At 34.0% G+C, this 24,669-nt stretch overlaps 1 protein-coding gene across 2 annotated transcripts in view; it reads left to right on the forward strand.

The window, feature by feature from the left end:
- Positions 1–20,420, forward strand: part of GAS2L3 (growth arrest specific 2 like 3) — a 36,472-nt gene extending 16,052 nt beyond the window's left edge. For both annotated transcript variants that reach the window (XM_008516364.2, XM_070600650.1), the window contains exons 3-9: positions 920–1,088; positions 2,235–2,350; positions 4,046–4,187; positions 9,172–9,235; positions 9,893–10,031; positions 13,821–13,928; positions 16,105–20,420. In XM_008516364.2, coding sequence (XP_008514586.1) covers positions 920–1,088; positions 2,235–2,350; positions 4,046–4,187; positions 9,172–9,235; positions 9,893–10,031; positions 13,821–13,928; positions 16,105–17,439 — 2,073 coding nt within the window. In that variant the 3' untranslated portion in view covers positions 17,440–20,420. The remainder of the gene's footprint in view (positions 1–919; positions 1,089–2,234; positions 2,351–4,045; positions 4,188–9,171; positions 9,236–9,892; positions 10,032–13,820; positions 13,929–16,104) is intronic.
- Positions 20,421–24,669: the final 4,249 nt, after the last annotated feature.

Consider the following 24,669-nt stretch of genomic DNA (forward strand, 5'->3'; position numbering starts at 1 on the left):
CCCTCCTTATCGTATTCATGGTCTGACATTGTCACAGGGCTGTCCCCATGTGTGGATGCCCTCTCACCTCAGTCAAGCTCTGACCCTCCATTTCAAGCAACCCTCCTGGGAGAACCCCCTTGTCGCTTCACTTAGGCTCTAATACCCCTTCCTGAATTGAGAATTGCTACAGTCTTTTCTGTAAATAAACTTATGTTAAATTATATCTAATCGTATTTCAAAATCTTGCAATTGTTACTTTGATAGTATGTTTATGCAATTTTTGTTTTAAATCAAGGATTGGCAGTAAATATCTTTGGCTTGGGAGTCAACAGGCAAAATCAAGGCTGTTATGTAGGTACTTACGTAACAACCATTTTAAAATGTAAAAACCATTCTTAGCTTGTGGGCCATGCAAAATCATGTGACAGATCAGGTTACTTAGAATTTTTTTTTAGGTAACACTGTTATTGTGATTTGAAGTTTACAGAATGCCGTTTATACATTCATTCATTTATCCATTATTCAACAAATGTTGCTAGGCTCTGTGCGAGATGCTACAAAGATGTGTCTTGTAAGGCAGGTGTCATTAGCCATTTTACAGCCAAGATGCTGAGACTCTGGTCAAGTAACTTGTTAAACTTACTCAGTTAACAAGTGAAAGAAAAATATTATTTGTTGACTTTTATCTTCTTGGTTTGTTAGTAGAATCTGTCCATTAATTAGAGATTCACTTACATTTACCACAGTATTGAATACTGAAAATGTCTCAATTATCTAGATAATAGTTTGCCTCTAGTTTATTAACTTTCTGTGAGCTGCTGCATTTTTGTTTATGTGTGTATTATATATGTCTATAATTCATCATCTAAATATAGATGTGGATTATGCTGACTTTTAATAAGGTTGCATCCATTCAGTTGGTTGGTGTTTTCTCTAGGTGTGGTTTGGAGAAGACTTACCTCTAAGTCCACGGAGTCCTCTGACCCCCAGGCATGGGCCAGGTTTGGCTGATGTTTGTCAGTATGATGAGTGGATAGCTGTGAGGCATGAAGCTACCCTGTTGCCCATGCAAGAAGATCTGTCAATCTGGTTATCAGGTTTATTAGGTAAGGCTTGAAAAGATACTCAAAATTGTATTCTCTTATTCAGTAAATATTTACTGAGAATTTTACTCTTTGCCAAGGAGTGATTGTTCTAGAGGCCGGGGATGCTCTATTGAATAAAATATTCCATGTCCTTCTTCTCACCAAGCTTACATTCTAGTTGGGGAGATATTCCAATTCACCCCAACCTTTAGGGCTTGAATAGTAAGGAAGTTTGATGCTTAATGGAAGAGGTCAGTAGTAAACTTTGAATAATGAACATGTTCATGTTAATGTAAAAATATTTTTTTAAAATGTATATAGCTCTAATTTGGGGTCCATATTTTACTGATTTTTTCTCCCTTAATCTTGTATAAGGCATGAGATTCTGAGTAGAATATACACTGTAGTTAAAATGATAACTATTTTTGAGGCATTGAGAGGCAGAGGCTTATGAAACCCGGGAGGAAATGTCAGTTTGGCAAATGTTTGGCATCATATTTGTTTACTCAGAGAATATGAGTGCTTTGAACTTTCTCCCAAGAAAAAATTCTCTTTTGAATACAGAATTACATGTCACATTCCAAGGTTTTCGTGAAAAGGAATGTATAAAGCTCATCTATGGCCTTCCCATGATAATCAAAAACACACTAAGCACTTGCTCTAATTATCTCATATCAATTTGATGATTTGGATAATTTTTTAAAAATTTATTATGTAATAATAATGCTTCTAAACAAGGAATTTTAGAGGTGAAAAGTTGGTATTACCTGTGTGTTTATGTTATTATCTTTAATTTTTAAATTGCAGCAAAGTCCATCTTATAGAGAATCTTTCTCTTGTGCGAGCAGTATTAATGTGCGGTGAATCAAAACTTAATAGTGAATATTGAAATGTAAAACAGTTTGATCTTTTTTAAATGAGATAAAATAGATCTCATTTTATTTTTTCTGCACTTCTACATCACAGATATTTTTATTTTAGTTGTCTTATATTTAGTTTGACATTATCTCCTATTTTAACTGTACCTTCTAAGAGTGAATACTTGGAGTTTGACATGATATTTGTCTAGTGTTTCGACTATAATCTGATTACATTTAATTAAATTTTTACCATATTGTTTGAATTTACTGTTTCTAGAAGAACTTTAACATTGAAATATATTTTTAGGTATTGAAGTTAAGGCAGAAAGATTATTGGAAGAACTTGATAATGGAGTACTATTATGCCAGCTGATTAATGTTCTTCAAAACATGGTGAAAACATGCAACTCTGAAGAACCAGTGGTAAGAAAATGTTTGGCAGTTGTGATTTTATACCTTGGTACATATTAATTTGTTTGAGTACATTTCTTATCATCTGTACAAGGTTGTAAACTTCTACTCCAACTATCTATAAGACCTTGGATAATTTACTTAATCTTTTTGAGCATCTGGAAAAATATTCTCACTTGTAAAATGGAGATATTAACACTTACCTTGTAGGATTTATTTGTGAGGATTCAGCAAAATTAAATGAGATAATATATAGATGCTGTTTAGCTTAGTGCCTCGTGCATAGTCGATATCCAGTGGCTAGCTCTTGTTGAGAATCGTGTTAGTACATTCCATATATGATTCTTGTGAGAGTTAAATGACAGAAGAGCTTTTGGTGGTTCCTGGCATACAGTTAGGAGCCATCATCATCATCATCATCATCTTTATATTCTCCATATACTGTCTAGGTGGTAAATTCTGTAAATATTGATTGAATGAATAGTATTCCTTTTTAGACAGTTTTCCTCCATTGACCCTCAAGTCATGATTTGAAGTAGATAAGATTTCCTCTCTTTTCATCCACGTCGGTGTTTTCACTCTTGGGATCTGGGGTCTGTGAGTGTAGGGTCTGGACACTCACATAGTGTTGGTGGAAATATAAGGTGGTATCATCTTTCTAGGGGACAGTGGGTGATTAACTGTGTGGTACCTAAAGAGAGCGGAATATCATCCATTCGTTAGAAATGACTACCTTAATCTGTTATTTTTTACCCTAAAAGATGCCTACCACCTATCATTAAATGTGCTTGCACACATACATGCACAAATCAGATCATAGAATAGCATGTTTATGTAACATTCTATAGGTACAATTGATACTGTCTTTGTATTTGGCTTTTTTTTTCCAGTGATCATATATTCTGTATACAATTAGAAAAACTTACAAGGCTATTTTAATTCTGGAAAATAATAGCAAGGGGAAGGTTATATAAGGAACTCGATAATAGTGGTTGTCTCTAGGGAGAGAGGAACTGAGTGGGAGAGGTGGGAGAAAGACTTATACCCTACTGTGCCTATTGCATTTTAAAAAATCATATACATGTATTGCTTATTCAAGTTAAAATTTAAAACAAACCTAAAAATGCCTCAGCCTCAGCAAGATTATCTAAATACTCTTGGTCCAGATAGTCAAAAAATTAGGATTCTGTAAAACTTAGACCATCAATTTTCAAAGAATTTGAATTAAGACTGGGCCACTACTTCCTTATTTGATAGTCGCTTCAAGAAACTCAGAACCATATTTATGAAGCTGCCAGTAAGGAAGTAAGCAAAAATGAGTGTGTCTGTTAAACTTTGACATAGCAATAATTTTGTGTTTGTATTGAACTGTATGTGGAGAGACATACTATAGAGATATGCTTGGGAATTATTAGACTGTCATTGTTTATGTTAATTAAGATTCTTATGTCATTTTAAAAATAAAGAGGTTATAGATGCATGGTCCTACTGCTAATTTTGACCAGATTGTTTTTCTAGGAATTATTTTCTGAAATATACTTAAAGGAAAGTAAAATAAGGTAATTTTTGAAGATACCTTTTCTCCCTACTGCTGCATACTTTTAAGTTACATTCAATGCACTGAACACTTATTTAGTCCATAATATTACAATGTATTTCTCATGGAAATATCCTTGATGCATTTTGGAAATTATTCGTCTTTTCCAGAATTTTCCAATGAGAAAAGTGCCCTGTAAGAAAGATGCTGCCTCAGGTTCATTCTTTGCTAGAGATAATACTGCAAACTTCCTTCACTGGTGTAGACACATTGGGGTTGATGAAACTTACCTCTTTGAATCTGAAGGTTTAGGTAAGTATATTTGTTATCGCTGTTCTGTTTAATGTTTATTTGGGTATTTTTCTATGCCTTACTTCTTTGTCTTTCCAAATAAGGACTCAAATGCTATATCCCATTTTCCTAGGAAAATTTATACTTTAAATATTTGTGAAACAATTGGAGAATCAGATTGCAAATCAAATATATTAAGCTTTTCTTTTATGGTTGAAGATCTTATACATCTTGAATATCTTAGAAATATTTTACTTCCTAAATGAGTTGGCTGTAGGAAGGTTCTGGACTAATGCTTTACTAATTAATGTTTTCATCAAGAATTACTCTACCAAGTCTAAATTACTAGTAATTTCTCTTTAACTAGATAATTATAGAAATAACAGAAGGCCAAAGAATATAAGCTCATGGTATTTAAATTTACCTTGTGAACATCAGCTGCCAACTTGATTATCTACATGGATTAATGTTTTTGACAATTCATTTTAAGAAGTCGGGCTCTACTGAAGAATTATTGACATATTTTCTCATTTCGTTTAAGTCAACAGAAGCATCTGTGCAGTGACTAATATGGAAGTTATCTAAGTTTTAGACTATATATATATTTCCTCAAAGCATTATATATGTGTATACATATATATAGAGAGAGACACACACAGAATTTATAATGTTTTGATAGGAGTAGTAGCATACCAAGGGCAGAGGTTGTGGGAGTAGTGGTGTGCCTTGGTAGAGAGAAGTATTTTATCACTGACATTGTTTATAATTGCTGCCTCAGGGTGATAATAAAAAAGCACACCAACTTTTAGGTGGTTTTATTATTGTTTTAAAATTCTCTGCTGACTATGCACACCCTTGTTGCCTACACATGGGGTAGGCTGTTCCCACTGCTACCTGTTTGGTATGCCTCTGGATATTCCTATCTCGTAAATTGTAATCGATTACTCTTTTACGACGCCCCCCACCAAGTTGAACTCTACTTTAATCTAGATGTGTGATCATTGTTGACAGTGTGGTTGATTTAATGACGTATTTAGCTTCTCCTGATCAAAGAAAAGAGGAAATGCTTTGAATTCTCTAGTTTCCAGTTTACTGTTTCTGAAAGCATATAAGGTTGTTGTACATTTCTCATTCCCAGTAGAAGACATCTTTTGACTGTCCTGAAGGTCAGTATAGGACTAATAAAGCACTGCCAATAACATTAATTCATTCTAGGCATTGAACTATAAGCTAGTGTTTTTACTTTCTAAAAGTCTCAGAGATGAACCTCTTAATTTTTTACATTTTGCTAGGAACTCAAAACAACTTAAATAAACAAATACACTATTTTAAGGCATTTCTCAGTGTTTAGAGAAACAAATTTAATAAAGATTTCAGGATTAATTGCTTTTGGAATGACTTTTAAAGACAAATGTAGGCCTTTTTATTGCTTTGGCAGAGTAAACTTTATGCTTGAGGTATATAATAGATGCTATCCATAAATCAAAGAACAGCTGTTATTTCCATTGTAGGGGGAGTCAGTGTACTCATAATTCCTCATGCATGCCATTATTATATTAGAGTTCAGAAGTTTCCTAGAGTGTTTAACTCTTAAAGATAGGAGCAGAAAGGTAGATGATCCACAACTACCACATTGGTGCATTTAGCAAGAATTCTGATGATCTGGGGTTTTTTGTTTTGCTTTTTTTTTTTAATTTTTAAGGATCTCTGAACTATTAGGCTTAGTAGCATTTGGTTTCCTTAAAAATTTTTTTAAAAAGCTTTAAAAATTGTGGTAAAATATATAGAACAAAATTACCATCTTAACCATTTTTAAGCATATTAGATTTCATTAATAGCACTTAAAAAACAGCTATACTTCATGTGATGTAAACTTCATCATTGCAAAATGTACACTTTAGAGACTTTTAGTATATTCACTGTGTTGTGCAACTATCACCACTAATTTCAGAACATTTGCATCACTTTCAAAAGAAAGCCTATGCCTTTTAGCAGTTGGTCCTGATTACTCCCTACCTCTATCCTCTGGCAACCACTAATCTACTTTCTTTCTCTATGGATTTTCATATTCCGGACATTTCGTGTAAATAGAACCATACAGTATGTGGCTGTTGCATCTGGCTTCTTTCAATTTGCATAATAGTTCATTTATGTTGTAGCATGTAACATTACTATGTTACTTTTTATGGCTGAATGATAGTCCATTGTATGGCTGTACCACATTTTTAAAATCCATTATAAGCTCATGGACATTTTGATTGTTTTTACTTTTTGGTTATTATGAATAATGCAGCTATGAACATTTGTGTACAAGTTTTTGAGTGAACGTATGTTTTTAGTTCTCTCAGGGATATATCTAGGAGTGGAGTCATTGGGTCGTATGGTAATTCTTTGTTTATCTTTTTGAGGAACTACCAAACTGTTTTCATAGTGGCCGCACCATTTACATTTCCACCAGCAATGCACAAGGGTTCCAGTTTTTTCACGTCTTTGCCAATGCTTGTTATTGTTCTTTTTTAAAATTTAAATTATAACCATCCTAGTGGGTATGAATTGGTATCTCATTGTGGTTTTGATTTGCATTTCCCTAATGGCTAATGCTGTTGAGGATCTTTTCATGGGCTTATTGAAGATTTGTATATTTTCTTTGGAGAAATATCTATTCAAATCTTTTACTTGTTTTTTTGGGTGTAATTTGTCCTTTTTTGTTGACTTGTAAGAGTTCTTTATTTATTCTGGAGACTAGGCTTTGTCGGATATATGATTTGCAGATATTTTCTCCTAGTCTTTCGGTTGCCTTTTTACTTTCTCAATAGTGTCCTTTGATACTAAAAGTTTTTAATTTTGATGAAGTTCAATTTGTCTTTTCTTTGATCAAGTGTGCTTTTGGTGGCATATCTAAAAAACCATTGCCTAATCCAGGGTCACACAGTTTCACCTGTGTTTCCTTCTAAGCGTTTTATAGTTTTAGCTCTTACATTTAGGTCTTTGATCCATTTTGAGTTGTTTTTTATATATGATGTGAAGTAGGGGTCCAAATTCATTCTTTTGCATGTAGATATCCAGTTGTCCTAGCTCCACTTATTGAAAAGAGTTTTCTTTCCACTATTGAGTGGTCTTGGCACCCTTGTTGAAAATCGATTGAACATAAACATATGGGTTTATTTCTGGATGTTCAGTTCCATTCCAGTGGTCTGTATGCCTATCCTTATGCCAGTAACACACTGTCTTGATTACTGTAGCTTTGAAATAAGTTTTGAAATTGCAAAGTCTGAGTCTTCCACTTTGTTCTTCTTTTTCAAGATTGTTTTGGCTATTCTATTTCTCTTGCTATTCCATATGAATTTTATCATTAGCTTGTCCATTTCTGGAAAAAAAGGCTATTGGAATTTTGACAGACGTTGCACTGAATCTGTAGATCAGTTTGTAAAGTATTACCATCTTAAGACTATTATGTCTTCCAGTCCATTAACACAAGATGTCTTTGCAGTTATTTATATCTTTAATTTTTTCAACAGTGTTTTATAGTTTTCAATGTACAAGTGTTACACTTCTTTGGTTAAATTTATTCTTAAGTACTTTATTTTTGTTGAAGCTATTGTAAATGAAATTGTTTTCTTAATTACAGTTTCAGATTGTTTATTGCTAGTGTATAAAGTATAATGATTTTTGTATATTGCTCTTGTATCCTGGAACTTTGCTGAACTTGCTTATTAATTCTAATAGTTTTTTGTAGATTTTTTAGAGTTTTCTATACAGAGGACCATGTCATCTGTGAATAGACATAGTTTTCCTTCTTCCTTTCCAATCTGGATGCCTTTTATTAATTTTTCTTGCCTAAATGCCCTGTCTAGAACCTCCCTTACAATGTTGATAGAAGTGGTGAGAGTGGCCATCCTTGTCTTTTCTCTGGTCTTAGGAGGAAGACTTTCAATCTTTCACCATTAAGAATGATGTTGGCTGTGGGTTTTTCATAGATTTCCATTTTCAGATTTATAAACTTCCCTTCTGTTTCCAGTTTGTTGAGTCTTTTTTTTTTTTGAGGACTATTAGCCCTGAGCTAACATCTGCCACCAATCCTCCTCTTTTTGCTGAGGAAGATTGGCTCTGAGCTAACATCCGTGTCCATCTTCCTCTACTTTGTATGTGGGATGCCTGCCGAAGCATGGCTTGATAAGCCATGTGTAGGTCAGCACCTGGGATCCGAACTGGCGAACCCTGGGCCACCAAAGCGGAATGTGTGAACTTAATTGCTATGCTACCAGGCTGCCCCATGTTGAATCTTGTTTTTTTTTTTTTTGGTGAAAATGTTTTTGATTTTGTCAAATGCTTTTTCTGTGTCTACTGAGATAATTGTGTTTCTTTTCCTTTATTCTGTTAATATGGTGTATTATATTGATTGATTTTTGTGTGTTGAACCAACCTTGCATTCTTGGGGTAAATCCCACTTGCTACTGGATTCAGTTCACCAGTATTTCGTTGAGGATTTTTACATCTATTCATAAAGGATAGTGGTCTTTAGTTTTCTTATGATGTCTTTATGTAGCTTTGGTATCAGGATAACACTGGCCTCATTGAATGAGTTAGGAAGTGCTCCGTCCTCATATTTTTGAAAGACTTTGAGAAGGCTGTTAACATATAGTCCTATGCTAAAGATAGTTTAGAATAAAATTGATGTGCTACATCTCTTCAAATTGTATCTCCTATGGAGAGATCTGAAAAATAAATAATTTAATGTTACTAATCCCTTAGCTTTTTCGACTTAAAATGCTATATGAATAAGGGTCCATGGTAAGTTTTCTTCCTCTTCTTCTTAGCCAGTTTTTTTTTTTTTTTTAATTTATGGAAGATGAGAATATGTAGAGAAAATCAAAGTGTCTTTTCTAAGTCTGCAAACAAGTAAACTTATTTTCTTCATCATTCTTTTCTTTTACTTGTTCCATACCAGAATATATTTCCCTATTTAATTCTGCTCCTTACAATATTTGATCTTATTTTTTCACAGTTTTACATAAAGATCCAAGACAGGTGTATCTTTGTCTTCTTGAAATTGGTCGAATTGTGTCAAGGTGTGTATTTCATGATATTTCAGAATTTCAATGTCATAAACGTTTTTTAAGGTACTTTATGTAGCTAGAACACTATTTTCTTTAAGTAAAAGAAAATAATTTTTTTATTGAAATAAAGTAACTTAATTTCCTATTTTTTCTTTCTTTTTGTTTCTTTGTTAACTTTGTTCTCTTTGTGTGACCTATGTCATGTGTCAACATCTGCTTGCCTTTTTTTTATATTAAACTGTAAAAGTGGTTACTTAAGTTTTTTAGATTAAGAATAGAGTAAGAGCATGTAGTCTTTTAGCAGTTCAAAGTTAGGCAAGTCCTCCAGACTCAAAGAGGATCTGATGAGAAGGCTGAGCCTTGTTGTCCTCCATACCTAGCTGAGCCCTATCTGAGCTGATTTTGAAGGTGCCTTTCAGGATCTCTGAAATATTAAATATTGGGAGCATCCAGTAACCCAAATAGATGCTATGATGTGAAGATTATAATCTGAATTTTTGGCAATCTGTGGGAAATTTAAAAGGATTTCCAGATGTCTCAGTGAAACAATTGGTAGAAGAGAGTCATACAAGACTTCTTTTAAAGATAGCATATAATCTATTGTGACATGCAGGGAAGTGCTTGGGTCAGACTTAGCTTGATTGATGAGATCTCCTAATTGGTTTTCAGATATGGGGTTGAACCACCAGTATTAGTGAAACTTGAGAAAGAAATTGAGCTAGAAGAGACCTTACTCAATACTTCTGGGCCTGAAGAGTCCATCAGCATTCCAAAATCATGCTGTCAGCATGAAGAGCTGCATGAAGCTGTAAGTAATTGCCACACTTTCTTTCTGACTATGATGCATCAAAGTCTCATAGTTTGCCACAGGTGATACTATGTTTAAAAGAAAATGTTTCCTATTCAGAATATACACTAGTACTAATTTCCACTCCCTTGTGAGTTCAGGGCACTATATGTTAAAAGTGATTTTTTGTTGCTTGTGTATGATGAAGAATGGATGTGTAGTTGAGGAGCAGTTGGGCAAATAGGCTGGAACCCATCATGAACAGTACTATTGGCCACAAGAATTCATTGTTTTTTTTTTTTTTCCTTTAACATGGTAGTGTTATAAACTGGTTTGCAAATTATAAGAATCACTCTCATGGTCATGTAGAGATTATATTGGTTTCATTGTAGAAATCCAGGCATAAGATGATCAGAACCTGAACTCGAGCAGTAGTAGTGAGGATGAAGCAAAAGGAACAAATATAAGACATATTTAGGACTTAGAATTGACAGGAATACTATTTTTTTTTTTTTTAAAGATTTTACTTTCCCTTTTCTCCCCAAAGTTCCCTGGTACATAGTTGTGTATTTTTAGTTGTGGGTCCCTCTAGTTGTGGCATGTGGGGTGCCACCTCAGTGTGGCCTGATGAGCGGTGCCATGTCTGCGCCCAGGATTTGAACCAGCGAAACCCTGGGCCGCTGAAGCGGAGTGAGAGAACTTAACCACTCGGCCACGGGGCCGGCCCTGAGGAATACTATTTCTGATAGGGAGGGAAGAAATCTAGAATGATTCCCAAGGTTTCTAAGTAAGTAGTTGGAGACTATAGGACGAGGAAAAGTTGTGAGGGCAGATTGATGGAGTTTTTCTGAATATTCTCCCTGATGGATATATGCGGACTTGTTAGATGATGGGTCTCAACTGGAAAGTCTTCTTAACTTTACCTGTTCATCCCTATGTAGAAGTTAATAAAATTTGTAGTTGCTTAGGCTGTATGTCTTCTGCAATGACTACAACAGTATATTAAGTGATGGAGGTGAACTTTTCTGCTTAGACTGTTCTTAGAATTCCTGGTCTTTTTTGGGTAGTAGTATTTTATGAAAGTGCTTAATGTACAAAATTATTTAAGAAATAATCAAGTCATTACTAATAAACATTAGAAAGTGTTGCTTTGTTTGTTTTGTTTAATGTTAATAAAAGTCTATAGTAAAACATTTGGATAGCCCTGTAAGACAGATTAAGAAAATGTCAGCCTGAACAACTCTTTATCAGGCCAAAATGTATTTACCTACATTCTATTATTGACATCCATGATGACTGAATATCAATATGTGATGCAGCAATAATGTAGTAGGTAAAAAGTAAAACTTATTTTAAATCTCATATAACCTAAAACAATGATTAAATAAAAAGAAAAATGTTGCGAAAATATTTTTTATTAAATAAGAAATACAATGTGTTAATTTCCCTATTATATAAAGACCATATGCAGTTAGATAAGAAAGACATTTCCAGTAGTTAAATAAGAAGGACTGTTAGTCACACAGGAAGAACATATGATGTTGAAACTTGCTCGTAATTAAGGAAATCAGATATACAATTCACCCCATTAGCAAAATTTTTTAAAAATATGGAACCTAGTGCTGGAAAGTTCTGGTAAAACTATACTTAGGGATTACTATTGGCAATGGAAAATGATGTAAGCTGTTGAAAAACAAATTGACAAATAGATCTCAAGAGCCACAAAAATGTTCCTCTTTCATTTTTATTGTAATTGAAGAGAAAAAATAGTGAATGAAAGTGTTTATTGTACAGTAATTTATAATGTGAAAATGTGGAATATATAAATCTCAAATAGGGCAGTGGCAGGTAAATTAGGATTCATTATCTGAACAGAATAATCATTTTATGTGATCATTATGAAGACTGGAGCAATGAGAAAAATGTTTATTTTGTGAAAAACACGTGTATATAGACAAAATGTATAGGAAGAAGGAGAATGAAAATAATCGATAGTAGGGTAGTGCCTTTGCAGATGATTTTAATTTCTTTGACTGTTTCCTGTAGTGTTATAATGTTGATTATGCAATAGATAAAACGGGAAGAAAACAGTTCTTACTCACAGCTCTTAGATCTTTTACGCTCACACCCTTATTTATATCGTGGGTTAGTGCTGATTTGTACTGCTGAAAATAAGTGAAATTTGGATATTTAAATAAAGAAAATAAGTGACTTCTCATGTCTGCATTCTTCTATGAAAACTAAAAAGGCACACATTTTTCTCAATATATATGTGCTATGTGAATACATTCAAGGTCCACCTATACCTATGTGATCTACAGAGATCTTGGGGTCATGTTTAAAATAAGGGACAATTATTATCTGATTCATTATTTAAAGTGCTGTTAAGAAGTATACAACTGCAGTTCCGTGTACTTACGAAACGTTTATGCATAGAATGCAGTGATTGAAATAAATACCTCCTTTCAAATTACTTTGGTTAACTAATGTGTAAATGTTTCTAATAACTGTAAACTCTTTGCCCAAGTTCAGTTTATTTTTAGCCATTTTATGCATGTGGTGTATGTATGTATATGTGTGCATATGAATATGTGTGCAGGTGTTCATATATATTCAGGCTATGAACAAGACAAACTTGATTGTTTAGCTTATGAAAAGCAGTTCTATTTATGATCATGTTATTTTGTAAAATGAATGATGTAGGGAGATAAATTCTGGATCTTTCAGGCCCTGGTAAATCTGTGTGTCCATTCATTTTGAGTAGATAATGAAGACAGTCGTAATTTCTGTTAGTGATCAGCTAAATTGGGCATATCTAAAGAGACTTTCTTTAACATCATGCCCAAGTTCAATGAAATGAATTTGTTTAGATATATTCTGTGTGACAAGTAACTGAGAAAAATATTCATGGCCTTGCTTTTTCAAAAAGGTAATTTTAGGAAAATAAAATTTTTCCACAATGGTTGATATGTGATTCTCTTTTTCAATCAAACATATCTAAACAAATATCTTCATTTAATCAATGTATTTTAATTTCCTTGTCTTCAATGTAGGATTCCTGAATTTCTCTTTACGTGTACTCCAGTTTTTGCCACTTTTTGGATATTCACTGCAATTAGAAATTTTGTAAACTCCTTGAGGGATAGAAGTAAGGATTTCTCCCTGACTCTCGTCTCCTTAGCAGGCTGTTGAAACAAAGCGAGCACTTTAGAAAAAGGCCTCTTGAATTGAATTTTTTACAATTTTACCTAATCTTGGGTGAATAGATATAAATATGTCTCTGCTTGTTTTAACAGTATCTTTAGAACAAATCTAGATACTCCCCTACAGTATTAGTTTAGCACAGTGTTAAGAGACAAGTAAGAATTCCTATTTAAGCTTTACCTGACGGGCCTATCTTTGATTTGACACAGACAGATTATTCCAGACCTTAAAACAAATCAAACATGATAATGAACTCGTATGTTTCCTGTGACTTAGTGAATGCATTTTGAATTGACTTCACTGTGGTACTCACCAGCAAACCTTCTCCGGTGGTCAGGGAGTACTCTCCGAGCCTGACCGAGCTGGGCCAGAGAGAGAGAGAGACTGACTCAAGACTTCATCGCTGCTAGTTTTTATTAGATTAGCTAATGTCTAATCTCAATATGTCACCAAATAAAGGAGAAGAGATAATAAGTAGCTGAACAATCTTTAAATTTTTATCTTTAAGTTTAACTTTCCCAGCTGTGAAATAACCTTGCATTTTAACATTAAACAAAATACTTTTTGTCACAAGCACTAAATTTTGGTATTTGTTTTTAATCTTAGGTTAAACATATTGCTGAAGACCCTCCTTGTAGTTGTTCTCATCGATTTTCTATTGAGTACTTATCTGAAGGACGGTACCGACTAGGAGATAAAATACTCTTTATAAGAGTAAGTCCACCATTTACGTCCTATTTACATACAGATCTTGTTTTGAAATTGGATTTATTGCTTTACCAACCTCGTTTTGCTCCCCTTTTACTTTTTAAAAAAATTGGAATAGAGGGTGTTATTTATGGAAGAATTGCATTGTACAGGAAAGTTATGGCATACTTGCTTTCATGAGTATATAATGGGTTTAGATAAACACCTTTAACACAGCAAACAAGTAACTACAGGATGGTTAAGACTGTTTAGACATTGAATATAATTGGAGGAAAAAAGTCTTTGTGTACCTCAGGTAACATACCATTTTTCAAATTTTCTAAAAAGGACTAATTCTCCGTCATAAGAAGGAGAAAAAACCAAAACAATATATCTAATAAGATTAAATATCAGTAATAAGAAAAAGAAATAGAAACATTGCCATTTATAGTAATATATACTTTGAGTCTTAAGAGTAAAACCTTTTGTCACTGACGCAGCATCAGTATATATACCACATGCTGATATACATGTTCATTTCCTTTCTTTGTCCCATCTGCAGTCTGCAATTGTTTGTCCCCTTTGCTGATAGGAGGATTGGAGTTTCACCTGCTCAATATTTTGTCCACTTCTGATACAAGAGCTGTTTTATTCTCAATTTAGGAATATAATATGGAAGTATTTAAAAATATAATTTCACCATCCATATTTTCTTTTATTTCTTATATTATTATTACCTCCCCTCACCCTACCCAACTCACACAGAAACACCAGTGTGCACTTTCTATCTTTTAATTAGCTTGCTTTTTAAGGCAATATGATAATAGGGATCGTGCACAGAGCATGGGCTTTAGAGTTAAAATTCGCAGGGCAATCTCATATAATTGTGCAGATCTGCCTGCTGAATGGAGGGGGGCCTGAAATCCAGCTTGAGCTGTGCTGGTGACCTGGATGTACCTTATCTGCATAAAAGCAGTGTTTGAGGTGGGGCGGCCTGGTGTGTGAGGCCAGGCCAAGCGATGTGACTGGGGACAATTTCCTTAATCTCTCAGAGCCACAATTTTCTCATTTGCATAGAAGAACTAAGAGTAAATTATATCAAAGTTTTTGAAAGAAAAAATTGATATAATACATATGAAAGTAATTTATTAAGTTGTAAAGTATGTTTTAGTTTTATCTTTCTTCTATAATTACTTTTTTCTTTATGATGAGACGTTTTCTGTAAGTCCCTATTTCTCCCTCTCCCCCTCCTTCCCTCTCTCTGCTCTTTTCTTCCTTTGATACTCAATTAAAAAAAATTTTTTTAATGTGTAAAATTTGACAAGTTTAAAAAACTTTTTTAGAGTTTTATGGAGGTATGATTGAGCAAGTAAAAATTGTATATATTTAAGGTTACAACATGGTGTTTTGATATATGTACTCATTTTGAAATGATTAGTATAATCAAACTAACATATCCATCACCTCACATAAGTACCGTTTTTTCTTGTTTGTGTGTGTATGCTGAGAACTCTTGAGATCTCCTCTCTTAGGAAACTTGAAGTATACAATATGTTATTGTTAACTATAGTCACCATGCTGTACATTAGATCCTCAGAACTTATAGAACTTACTCATCTTATAACTGAAAGTTTGTATCCTTTGATCAATATCTCCCCTTTTCACCCACCCTGCAGCCTCTGGTAACCACCATTCTACTTTCTGTTATAATGAATTGGACTTCTTTTTAGATTCCACATTAAATGAGATCGTGCTCATTTTTTTTATTGAAGTGTAATTGACATACAATATCCTATTATTTTCAGGTGTACATTATAGTGATTTGATATTTATATACATTATGAAATTATCACCACAATAAGTCTAGTCACCATTCAAAGTTATTACAATATCAAATTCTTTACTGAACAATATTGCCATTGCAATTTTGTCTCTTAGCAATTTGGATTTTTAAGATGCAAGATATGTTTAACCATCTTCCTTACAAATTGGAGGACTTTGTATTATTAGTTGCATGATTCAATATGAATTATTAATTAATAATAAAAGAAAGAGACTGTCAATTTATAATGAAGCTGTTGGCAAATTAAAAATGTGTTGAATTTAATAGATCACAGACATCACAAATTGTGAGTGCTAATGAACTGTAACTGTGAACCTTACAGTTTTACAGCTTTATTTTTTACTTTCTTTTGGGGAAAAGATGCTTCATGGAAAACATGTCATGGTCCGTGTTGGTGGAGGCTGGGATACCCTTCAAGGATTTTTGCTTAAATATGATCCCTGTCGAATATTACAGTTTGCTACACTAGAACAAAAAATTCTAGCATTTCAAAAAGGAATTTCTAATGAAAGTGTACCTGATTCGTCTGCCAGAACACTTCAGCCTCCTGAAATGAATCCTTTGTCAGCAGTTAGCATGATTCAGAAACAAAAATCAAAACCTGGCCCACCAATTGGTGTTCCAAGGAGCAAAGAAAAGCAGGTACGTCCACCAGGTGGGTTACTGCCAGCATCTTCCCTGAAAGGAAGTAATCTGGGCTCTGTGTCAGTCCGTTCTAAATTGCCAAATTCCCCAGCAGCGTCTTCTCATCTCAAACTCAAGTCTTCAAAAGGCATAACAAAGAAACCAGAGGCTCCTTCAAACAGTGTATCATCTTCACTTGCTTCTTTAAATCCAGTAGATAAAAGCGCTGCTCCACCAGCTTTATCAAGAACTGCACCTTGTGTTTCTGAGTCATCGAGAAAATGTATCTCATCATTGAATACTCCTAAGGTCAAGTTTATTCCAGCCCAGAAGTCAAGAGATGTGCCTAAGTCTACACTTTTGCCAAATAAGTCTTCTGGAAAAACAGAACCAAAGCATTTGAAGCACAATCATGCATCTTCCAGGGATAATGCAGTATCTCACTCAGCTGCACATTTAAATTTATCATCAAAGTGTCCGAAGCTGCCTAAAGCAAATATACACATAAGGCCTAAACCTTCTCCTTCTTCCCAGTCCCCTGCAAAAATGACAAAATCCAGTTCTAAAACCATAACCACAGGTCTAGGAACGCGGTCTCAGCCATCTGATGGAACCTCACAAGCAGGGGCAACGCCAGCACAGAAACTTAAGTCAGCCTTGAATTTAAACCAGCCACTTTCTGTATCCTCAGTTGCTCTTGCAAAAGCTGCACATGAATCAAAAGATAAAAATATGGTTTCAGTTGCTAAAAAGCAGCCTCAGAATAAAAGTACATCCCAGAAGACAGGACCCAGCTCCTCAAAGTCCCCTGGCCGTACCCCACTGTCCATCGTGAGTCTTCCTCAGTCTTCTGCCAAAACACAAACTGTACCAAAGTCAGCACAGACTGCCACTAAGAGCCAGTGTTCAGCTACAGGGCCTCCAAAAAGTGGCAAAGCCCCAGCTTCAACCAGGAAACCACCCTCATCTAGTAAGGAAGCAGTTAGTGGAGATAAAAAACCTACTGCAAAGAAAAAGGAAGACGATGACCATTATTTTGTTATGACTGGAAGTAAGAAACCTAGAAAATAAACACAAATGGGTCATTTTAAGAAAACAGAGGAGAAAAGAAGAGAGTAAAGCTATTAGCTTCACATCTTAAAAGTTTCTCCTATTTGCGTTTGTCCAAATAGGTTCAGACATTAAGTATAATAAGATGTGGGTAGAGGTTGGGGTGAGGAAAGGCTTCATCAGAATTCATATGTCTGAATTCACCAGAAGGTACCCTTTTGAGGCAGACAGTTGTAAAATCACCACAAGTTCTTATTAATAATAGACATTTATATGATTTTCAATCCATAGTATCTTTGTTATTGTCTGCCCTTTAAGGGAAATGTAGGGTCAAATAACACTGCTAGAGTTATAACTGGTTGCTATATTTTTGAATATGTATTAAATGTGCAGGTTATATACCTGCTAATAGCAACAGTGGTGCTCTTAATATTAGTTATTGCATTGTAGTAAAAAAGCAACGGTTTGGCACTTCTCTTACAAAAGGCACTTAATTTAATTTCCTGATCGGGATTGCCTGATTAAACAATACTGTAAACACTAATGACTGGCGCGGATTAGCTTGGCATTACTGCAGGTTTCGTAGGATGCGTGCTAAATTTTTTTAAGCTTTCTAAATAGGAAGAAACTGATTTTTTAACTGGCTTATATTAACATTGGTAATATTTTGTTACCTATATTTTTGGTAAAACAAATTAAGGTATTGAAATATAAACTGAAATTTCGGAAAAATACAAGGCTTTTTATATGTTATTTATAAGAACTTATACCTTATATTTTAAATGGATGTTGTGCAATGTGAAAGGGGAAACTGATTTAGTAGTGTTTAGCATATTCAAAATATATTTCAATATTGTAATTTCCAAGTGCAGATATGAATTTTTACATTAAAATATGTTTTTACATCAGAACTGTGTTTTAACAATCTTAAGATTATATTAAAGAATCTTAGAGTGGTGCTATATAAAAGTTCTATCATGTGATTGTTATTTTTCTTTAGATAGCACAACAATACCGGTTTTAATTAGACTCTTCCGATTATGTTAATTTTCTTTCACAAATTCATGCTGCGTTCAGTTTTCCAATGGCAAGTGGACAGTTTATATGCAGAGTTTTCTGCTCTGTAGACGATTCGCCAAGGATCATATCCAGATCATGTAATGACTGCATAGATGCCATTGACCTAAGATGATATTTGTAAATAATGTGTTTTTTAAGAGATTGTGACTATTTAAAAAAACATTAATGTACTTTTAGAAGTTTTAGGGGTGTGTTTAATAACTTTACAGCATTATCAATTATCACAGGTTATTATATTCAATATTGAGGTTTGTGTTTTTCTATTTTAAACTAAAATGTGTTTTCTAAAGAAAAATACAGAATGGTTTACACAAACATGCACTCATAGAATAAGCATCTTAAGCTGACTACTAATGTTCTATAGGTTCTAAAACAAGAAAACTGTATAAAACAGTGATATTTTGTCTGAGGAATACAATTAAAATCAAAGATATATACAGGCTAGTTTTGGGAATAATTGATGCTTCTTAAAAGAGACAGTCACCAAATATTTGGTTTAGTTCTACTATTGATCTGGGCATTGAGAGAGAGAATATTTTCATCTCTGGAAGGTGAAGTCAATGTTCAAGAAGTTCTAGAAGCTTTACGTTTTTAGTGATCAGAAATATTTAATTTTTAATGGATCTTTCAAAGAGGCAGAATTTTACCTTCAAGAAAGAATTTATTCCCTTGTAAGACCAAACAATACTTCTGTATCAGTAACTTCTAGAGCATAAAAAAAAATTAAATGATATTATAGTCAACCTATGAATCCAAGTAGATTTTATAATATGTAAATAGTAACTTTTGTGTTGAGAATAATCAGGAATAAAAGTATCCCACAGGCATGTGGCATCAGTTCCAAGAATTATTTTTTTGAAAAATTGGAAGTTAATTTATCAATAGCCATATTCTTCATTTTTTTTGTCTCTTTTTTTTTTTTTTTGAGGAAGATTAGCCCTGAGCTAACATCTGCTGCCAATCCTCCTCTTTTTGCTGAGGAAGACTGGCCCTGAGCTAACATCTATGCCCATCTTCCTCTACTTTATATGTGGGATGCCTACCACAGCATGGCATGCCAAGTGGTGCCGTGTCCACACCCGGGATTTGAACCGGCAAACCCGGGGCCGCCAAGAAGCGGAATGTGTGAACTTAACCACTGCGCCACCGGGCAGGCCTCGCCTATTCTTCATTAATGGGGAGTTTCTCCAATTATATTCATGTTGAGGATTTTTATTTACATATAGCTTACCCTTCGAAAATAAAGGTTTTTTAAAATAAACAAGGGCTCAGAGACACTTTCTTCAAACAAACATATTTTGAAATACTCTTTAAGGGCTAGTGTTTCTAATTGTGTTCACAATTTTTAAAATACATTGTTGAAATTGGAAAGAAGTTTTCCATTTTTTCTTAATAATAGAGCAAGATTTTTTTTGTATTTAATATTTAATAAAATTATTAAGCTCAAGTTACTGAAGTACCTTTCAATGTGTACTTTCAAAAAAGAATGGAATAAGTTTTTATTTTTTTTTTTGCTATAATTTGTTAGTGTGACTAATATATCAAATTAATCTTCAGAGGAAAATGAAATGCTGAGTATTTTAAATTGCTGGAACTAAGTAGATGTTTAAGGTTTATATCTTCAAAATGTCTTGATAAATTAGATGACCTAACTTTCTTCTCCACACTGAGTTTACAGTTCTTAATAGATAAGGGAAATTTTTTGAGAGAAAAATACTGTTTCTTCTGTAATCTATCTGATTTAAAAATCTATTCCTTCTTTAAAAGGCTTCAGTAACAGGTTATTATGATGCATTCTTACATACAGGTTCATATATTGACTCGATTTGAATCCAAATTTGTGTATATTCTTTTCTTGTGCCATCAGTATTTGTATCAGATTGTAACTTTTATTTTCTCAAGTATTAAAATTTAAACATATATACCAAGTTCTCAATTTGCTTTTTTGTGTGTTCTAAATACATTCTGATCGCTTGGTTCATGTGATACGTTGCATATATGAAGCATTCATAAATTGAGAGTAGTTTTAATTTTATTGTTATTAAAAATGCTCTTTTTACATTTGTAGAATTTATGTCATTGCTTGTAGGAGTTAAGGTTTTGCCATTAAGTAGCAGTATTTCCCCAAGTTGCTGTATCTGCTAGGAGTTTGTCTCAGTAAGGCTAGACTCATATTTAATAATTTCTGAGATAAGAGAAATAATTTGTCAGTTAGTAAAGCAGAATTCTATAGATCACATAAATATTGTGTTCACAGAAGGCTGCTGATAGTAGGAATTTCCAATTCCTGTAATTGTGTTTTAATTTCACACTTTGATAGAGTGAGTATATTCTTGAAATACCCATTTTTTCCTATATTCATGATCAGAGAAATTATAAAAAGCAGTTAATTTAATATGTATTTCCTGTGATGTTTCCAAAATGAAAAAAGGGAAACACCACTTGACAAAATTCTTATATTTTCCTAACCATTTGTGAATGTAAAATGTTTACACTTAAATTCATTTTATGAAATTTTGGGTAATGTTAGGAGAATATTAATGAAATCTTTGCCAGTAAATCTGAAAATATAAAGATGTATTATTGAATTTAAATGGTTTTCCTATGAATATATTGCTTCGATCTTATAAAAAAATACAATAAGATTTGATCTTGAAGAAATATATATGCAAAGATTGGGCTATAAGATATTAATCAAATCATCATTAATATTGGTATAACCATAAAATAGAATACCATACAGCCATTAAAAATGCTGTAGACGTTGATTTATCTTAAAAGAAGTATGTGCGGTGATGAAGTGGTTTGTTTTGAGAGACTGCAGTCATAAGACATTATATGTAATATTTCTTAATTTCCTGCATTCAGCCAAGAACAGCACAATGCTTATTACCTGTTATGTGGGCACATGGTATGTGTTACCTATTATAATTAACCTCCTGTGGCTAGTCTTTTAGGGTTTCATATAATACCTTTTATTTAATATGACCAACTTTCTTAAATTACTATTGGTAGTTATTTCACAAATTGTCATAGTGGAGTGAACAAATATAATAAATAGAACACATTAATGTTGGGTATGACTGTTGAGGACCCCTAGTGGTCAAATGTAGCAGTGTTGAAACACTTTTTTGTCGACTGAAATCACCATTTACTAAAATCTGAATTATGGGAGATGGAAAGAGGAATACAATAGTCATCACGTTCAAGAACCCTGGGTTTATATAGTACTTTGCAATTCAAGAAAAACTATTACATTTACCTCCAAACTTCTGAACAATTCCATGAGGTAGTGTTATCTCCACTAGAATGTAATTACCATAGGGACAAGAGTGGCATCTATTTTGTTTACCACTGTTTCCAAAGCCTAAACCAACACCTGGCACATGGTAGACATTCAGTAAATATTTGTTAATAAATAAATGAATAAACTCTCTTTGTAGATGAGGAAACTAAGGCTCACAAATATTGACAATAAATACGAAAATACCTACTAGGATTGATTAATTGAATTTTATTTAAAGGATAGATATTTTTACCTATTCATGCTTTTCCACAAACTTGATTTGCTCTTTATGATAATGCAATAAATAAATAGGTCCTAAGTGGCATCTTTTAAAAAATCCACTGGAATATCACATCCTGGTTTTTATTTCTTCTGAGAAAAATTTTCTTGATTTGTTTTTGAATTACCCTTTATTTTAAATATTGTAGACTTGAATAGATTTAGAGATTAGTGTATTATTATGTTTATAGTTGGATATTTATAAAGCACTTAACTGTATTCAAAGCATTCTTGGAATAATGAATTATTGCATTTAATCCTCAGGATGCTGTGATGAAGTAGGAATTCTCTGTAAATATTTGCTGGATAAATGAATGAGAGAAAAATAAGTTAAATCTAGCACAAAATACTTGTATTAGGAATTAAAATCAGTTTCCTGACAGTGCAATGGAAATAGATATTGGTAAAAGATACTACTGTAGGTGGCCCTAGAACCTCCATTTTAAAAAACAGTTAAAAATATGTGTTTGTTCTCTGAGTAAGCAGGTTTCATACACTTCTTCCAAAAGGAATAAATTTCTCTCACACAGTCCTGAAAATATGATACAAAGTTGTGTCATGTAGATCCCTTCAGTAATTCATTGCACCATTCTAGGTGTTCAGGAATCCAATAAATAGCTGTGGAGGAGGCCAAACTGGTGTATTTTGGAAGAGGAGTGGAACATGACATTTAAAATTTTAATCCCAAGCACTGAGGTAAAATGAAGGGAAGTGCCTTTAAGCAGCAATTTGCAGTAAGTTCCATTTACCTTAAGTATCAGCAAAAGCAATTTTTCAAGTTCATAAAGTCCCAAGTCTTCTTACAGCTTAAAAAAAAATGACGCTGCTGAGAATTATAGCCTTTGAAATAAATGAAACTCAAAGGGCAAGCTAAGAAGGGAGACTAATTCAGAGTCTTCAGAGGAAATACTAGCAGGAGATGAGAGGTGCTAGTCTTTTGACTTACCCATTCCTTCCCCACATTCCAACCCTTCACCTCCCTCACGGTTATCCTTCATGTCTTAAACATCACTTACTTAGAAACTTCCAGACCCTCCAAACTTGGATTGGATGCCTCCAGTGCACTTTCTTCCCAACTTACCTTTCACTGATCATTGCGTTGCCCCTAATACTAATTTCCTATCTACTTGTCTAAATCCCTCACCAAACGTAGGATGGGAACTCCATATCTCACTTGTTCACAACTGCATCTCCTGCACTCAATACCTAAATGTGTGTGGACGAAAGGAAGCGGGGAAGGAAATATCCTTTTACTGATGGAAATAAGCACCAGTATGTGTAAAGTGATCCTCTAGTTTAATATTGTTCATCCACCTGTGAAAGGAGTTTTTCCTGAGAAAATGTCGTGGTGAGTTTGAAGAAGCCTATAAACATGACCTGCTTATTTTTGGAGAAGAGAGGAGAGGAGGGCAATAATAAGAGAGGCCTTGAAGTTACGGATTTCTTTTGTTACATTAACACAGCAAAGAATGCTGCACAAAAGACAAATGTTAGAAACTTCTCAACTTACTATCCAAGTTTTTGTTTTAAAATATTTATTTTCGGGGTTGTGAGAGGCTACTCAGAGCACGACATACAGACTTAGATCAGCGGTGGTCCCGCTGCCACCTAATTCAATGCTCACATTGCACAGATACGGAAACTCGGGCCAGGGAGTTTGTTGACAGAGCCCGTTAGCTGCAGAATTAAAAGCAAACTCTGGGTAGCAGAGTGAAGTCAGAATGGTAGAGGTATTTATCCCAAGGGCCTTTGTGAATCATCACGGTTGCTTCACTGGGTCCTAAAAGCAATGAGTCCTGCTTAGTAGATTCCTCGTATTACTTGAGTTTGTGATTGGTTCTAAAGCAATCAACTCGACCACAACACAGTGAAACACCAATTCATTCATTTGCACATCTAGCACACAATTTTTCTGAGTGCCTGCTCTGTGCCAGACGCTAAGCTGTGTGCTACTGATATAGTGATGAGACCGGTCACTGTTCTCCAGGACGTTACAATCTTCATTCAAGTGGGTTTAAAAAAAGTGTGATGTTCTTTTTGACTGTAGCCCACTCAGTTCTTTCTTTGTGATCTATTTTACCCATGGGATAAAATACCTTGATGAGAAGAGCTTGTCTTTTTTCATACTGCTTCAGATCAGGAGCCCATACAAGAAAATGAAAACCTAGTATTTGTGTCTCAAGTACAAGAGTCAAATACCACCAGTTGTTACTCAGAGTATAGAGTAGTAAGAATCAAGTGCTAAGTGAGAGATTGGAAACAGAAAGGAATCTGACTTTCTCAGGGTAAGCCATTACTTAAAATCAAGAAACATCTGCAATACAAGGATGCTTCTCTAACTGTATAGAATATTTCCTGTGACACCGGGGATTGATTCCCTCTGCCCCCTCCACTAAGCTCCACCTTGGTTTTAACAAGTGTGTCACAGCACAGAGATGGGATCTCAAAGCAGCTGCATGTGGTAAGGCTGGTGTCCCTCCAGCCACCTCATTTATGTCAGAGGAGCCCAGCTTAGAGCAGACGCTCCCTTAGAGCATTGCCTTGTCCTGCTGCCCCAGCAGATGAGAGAGGAAACTTGTCATGTAAAATGCATCGCTATGAATCAC

This window comes from Equus przewalskii, chromosome 29, assembly GCF_037783145.1.
Source record: "Equus przewalskii isolate Varuska chromosome 29, EquPr2, whole genome shotgun sequence".
NCBI lineage: Eukaryota > Metazoa > Chordata > Mammalia > Perissodactyla > Equidae > Equus > Equus przewalskii.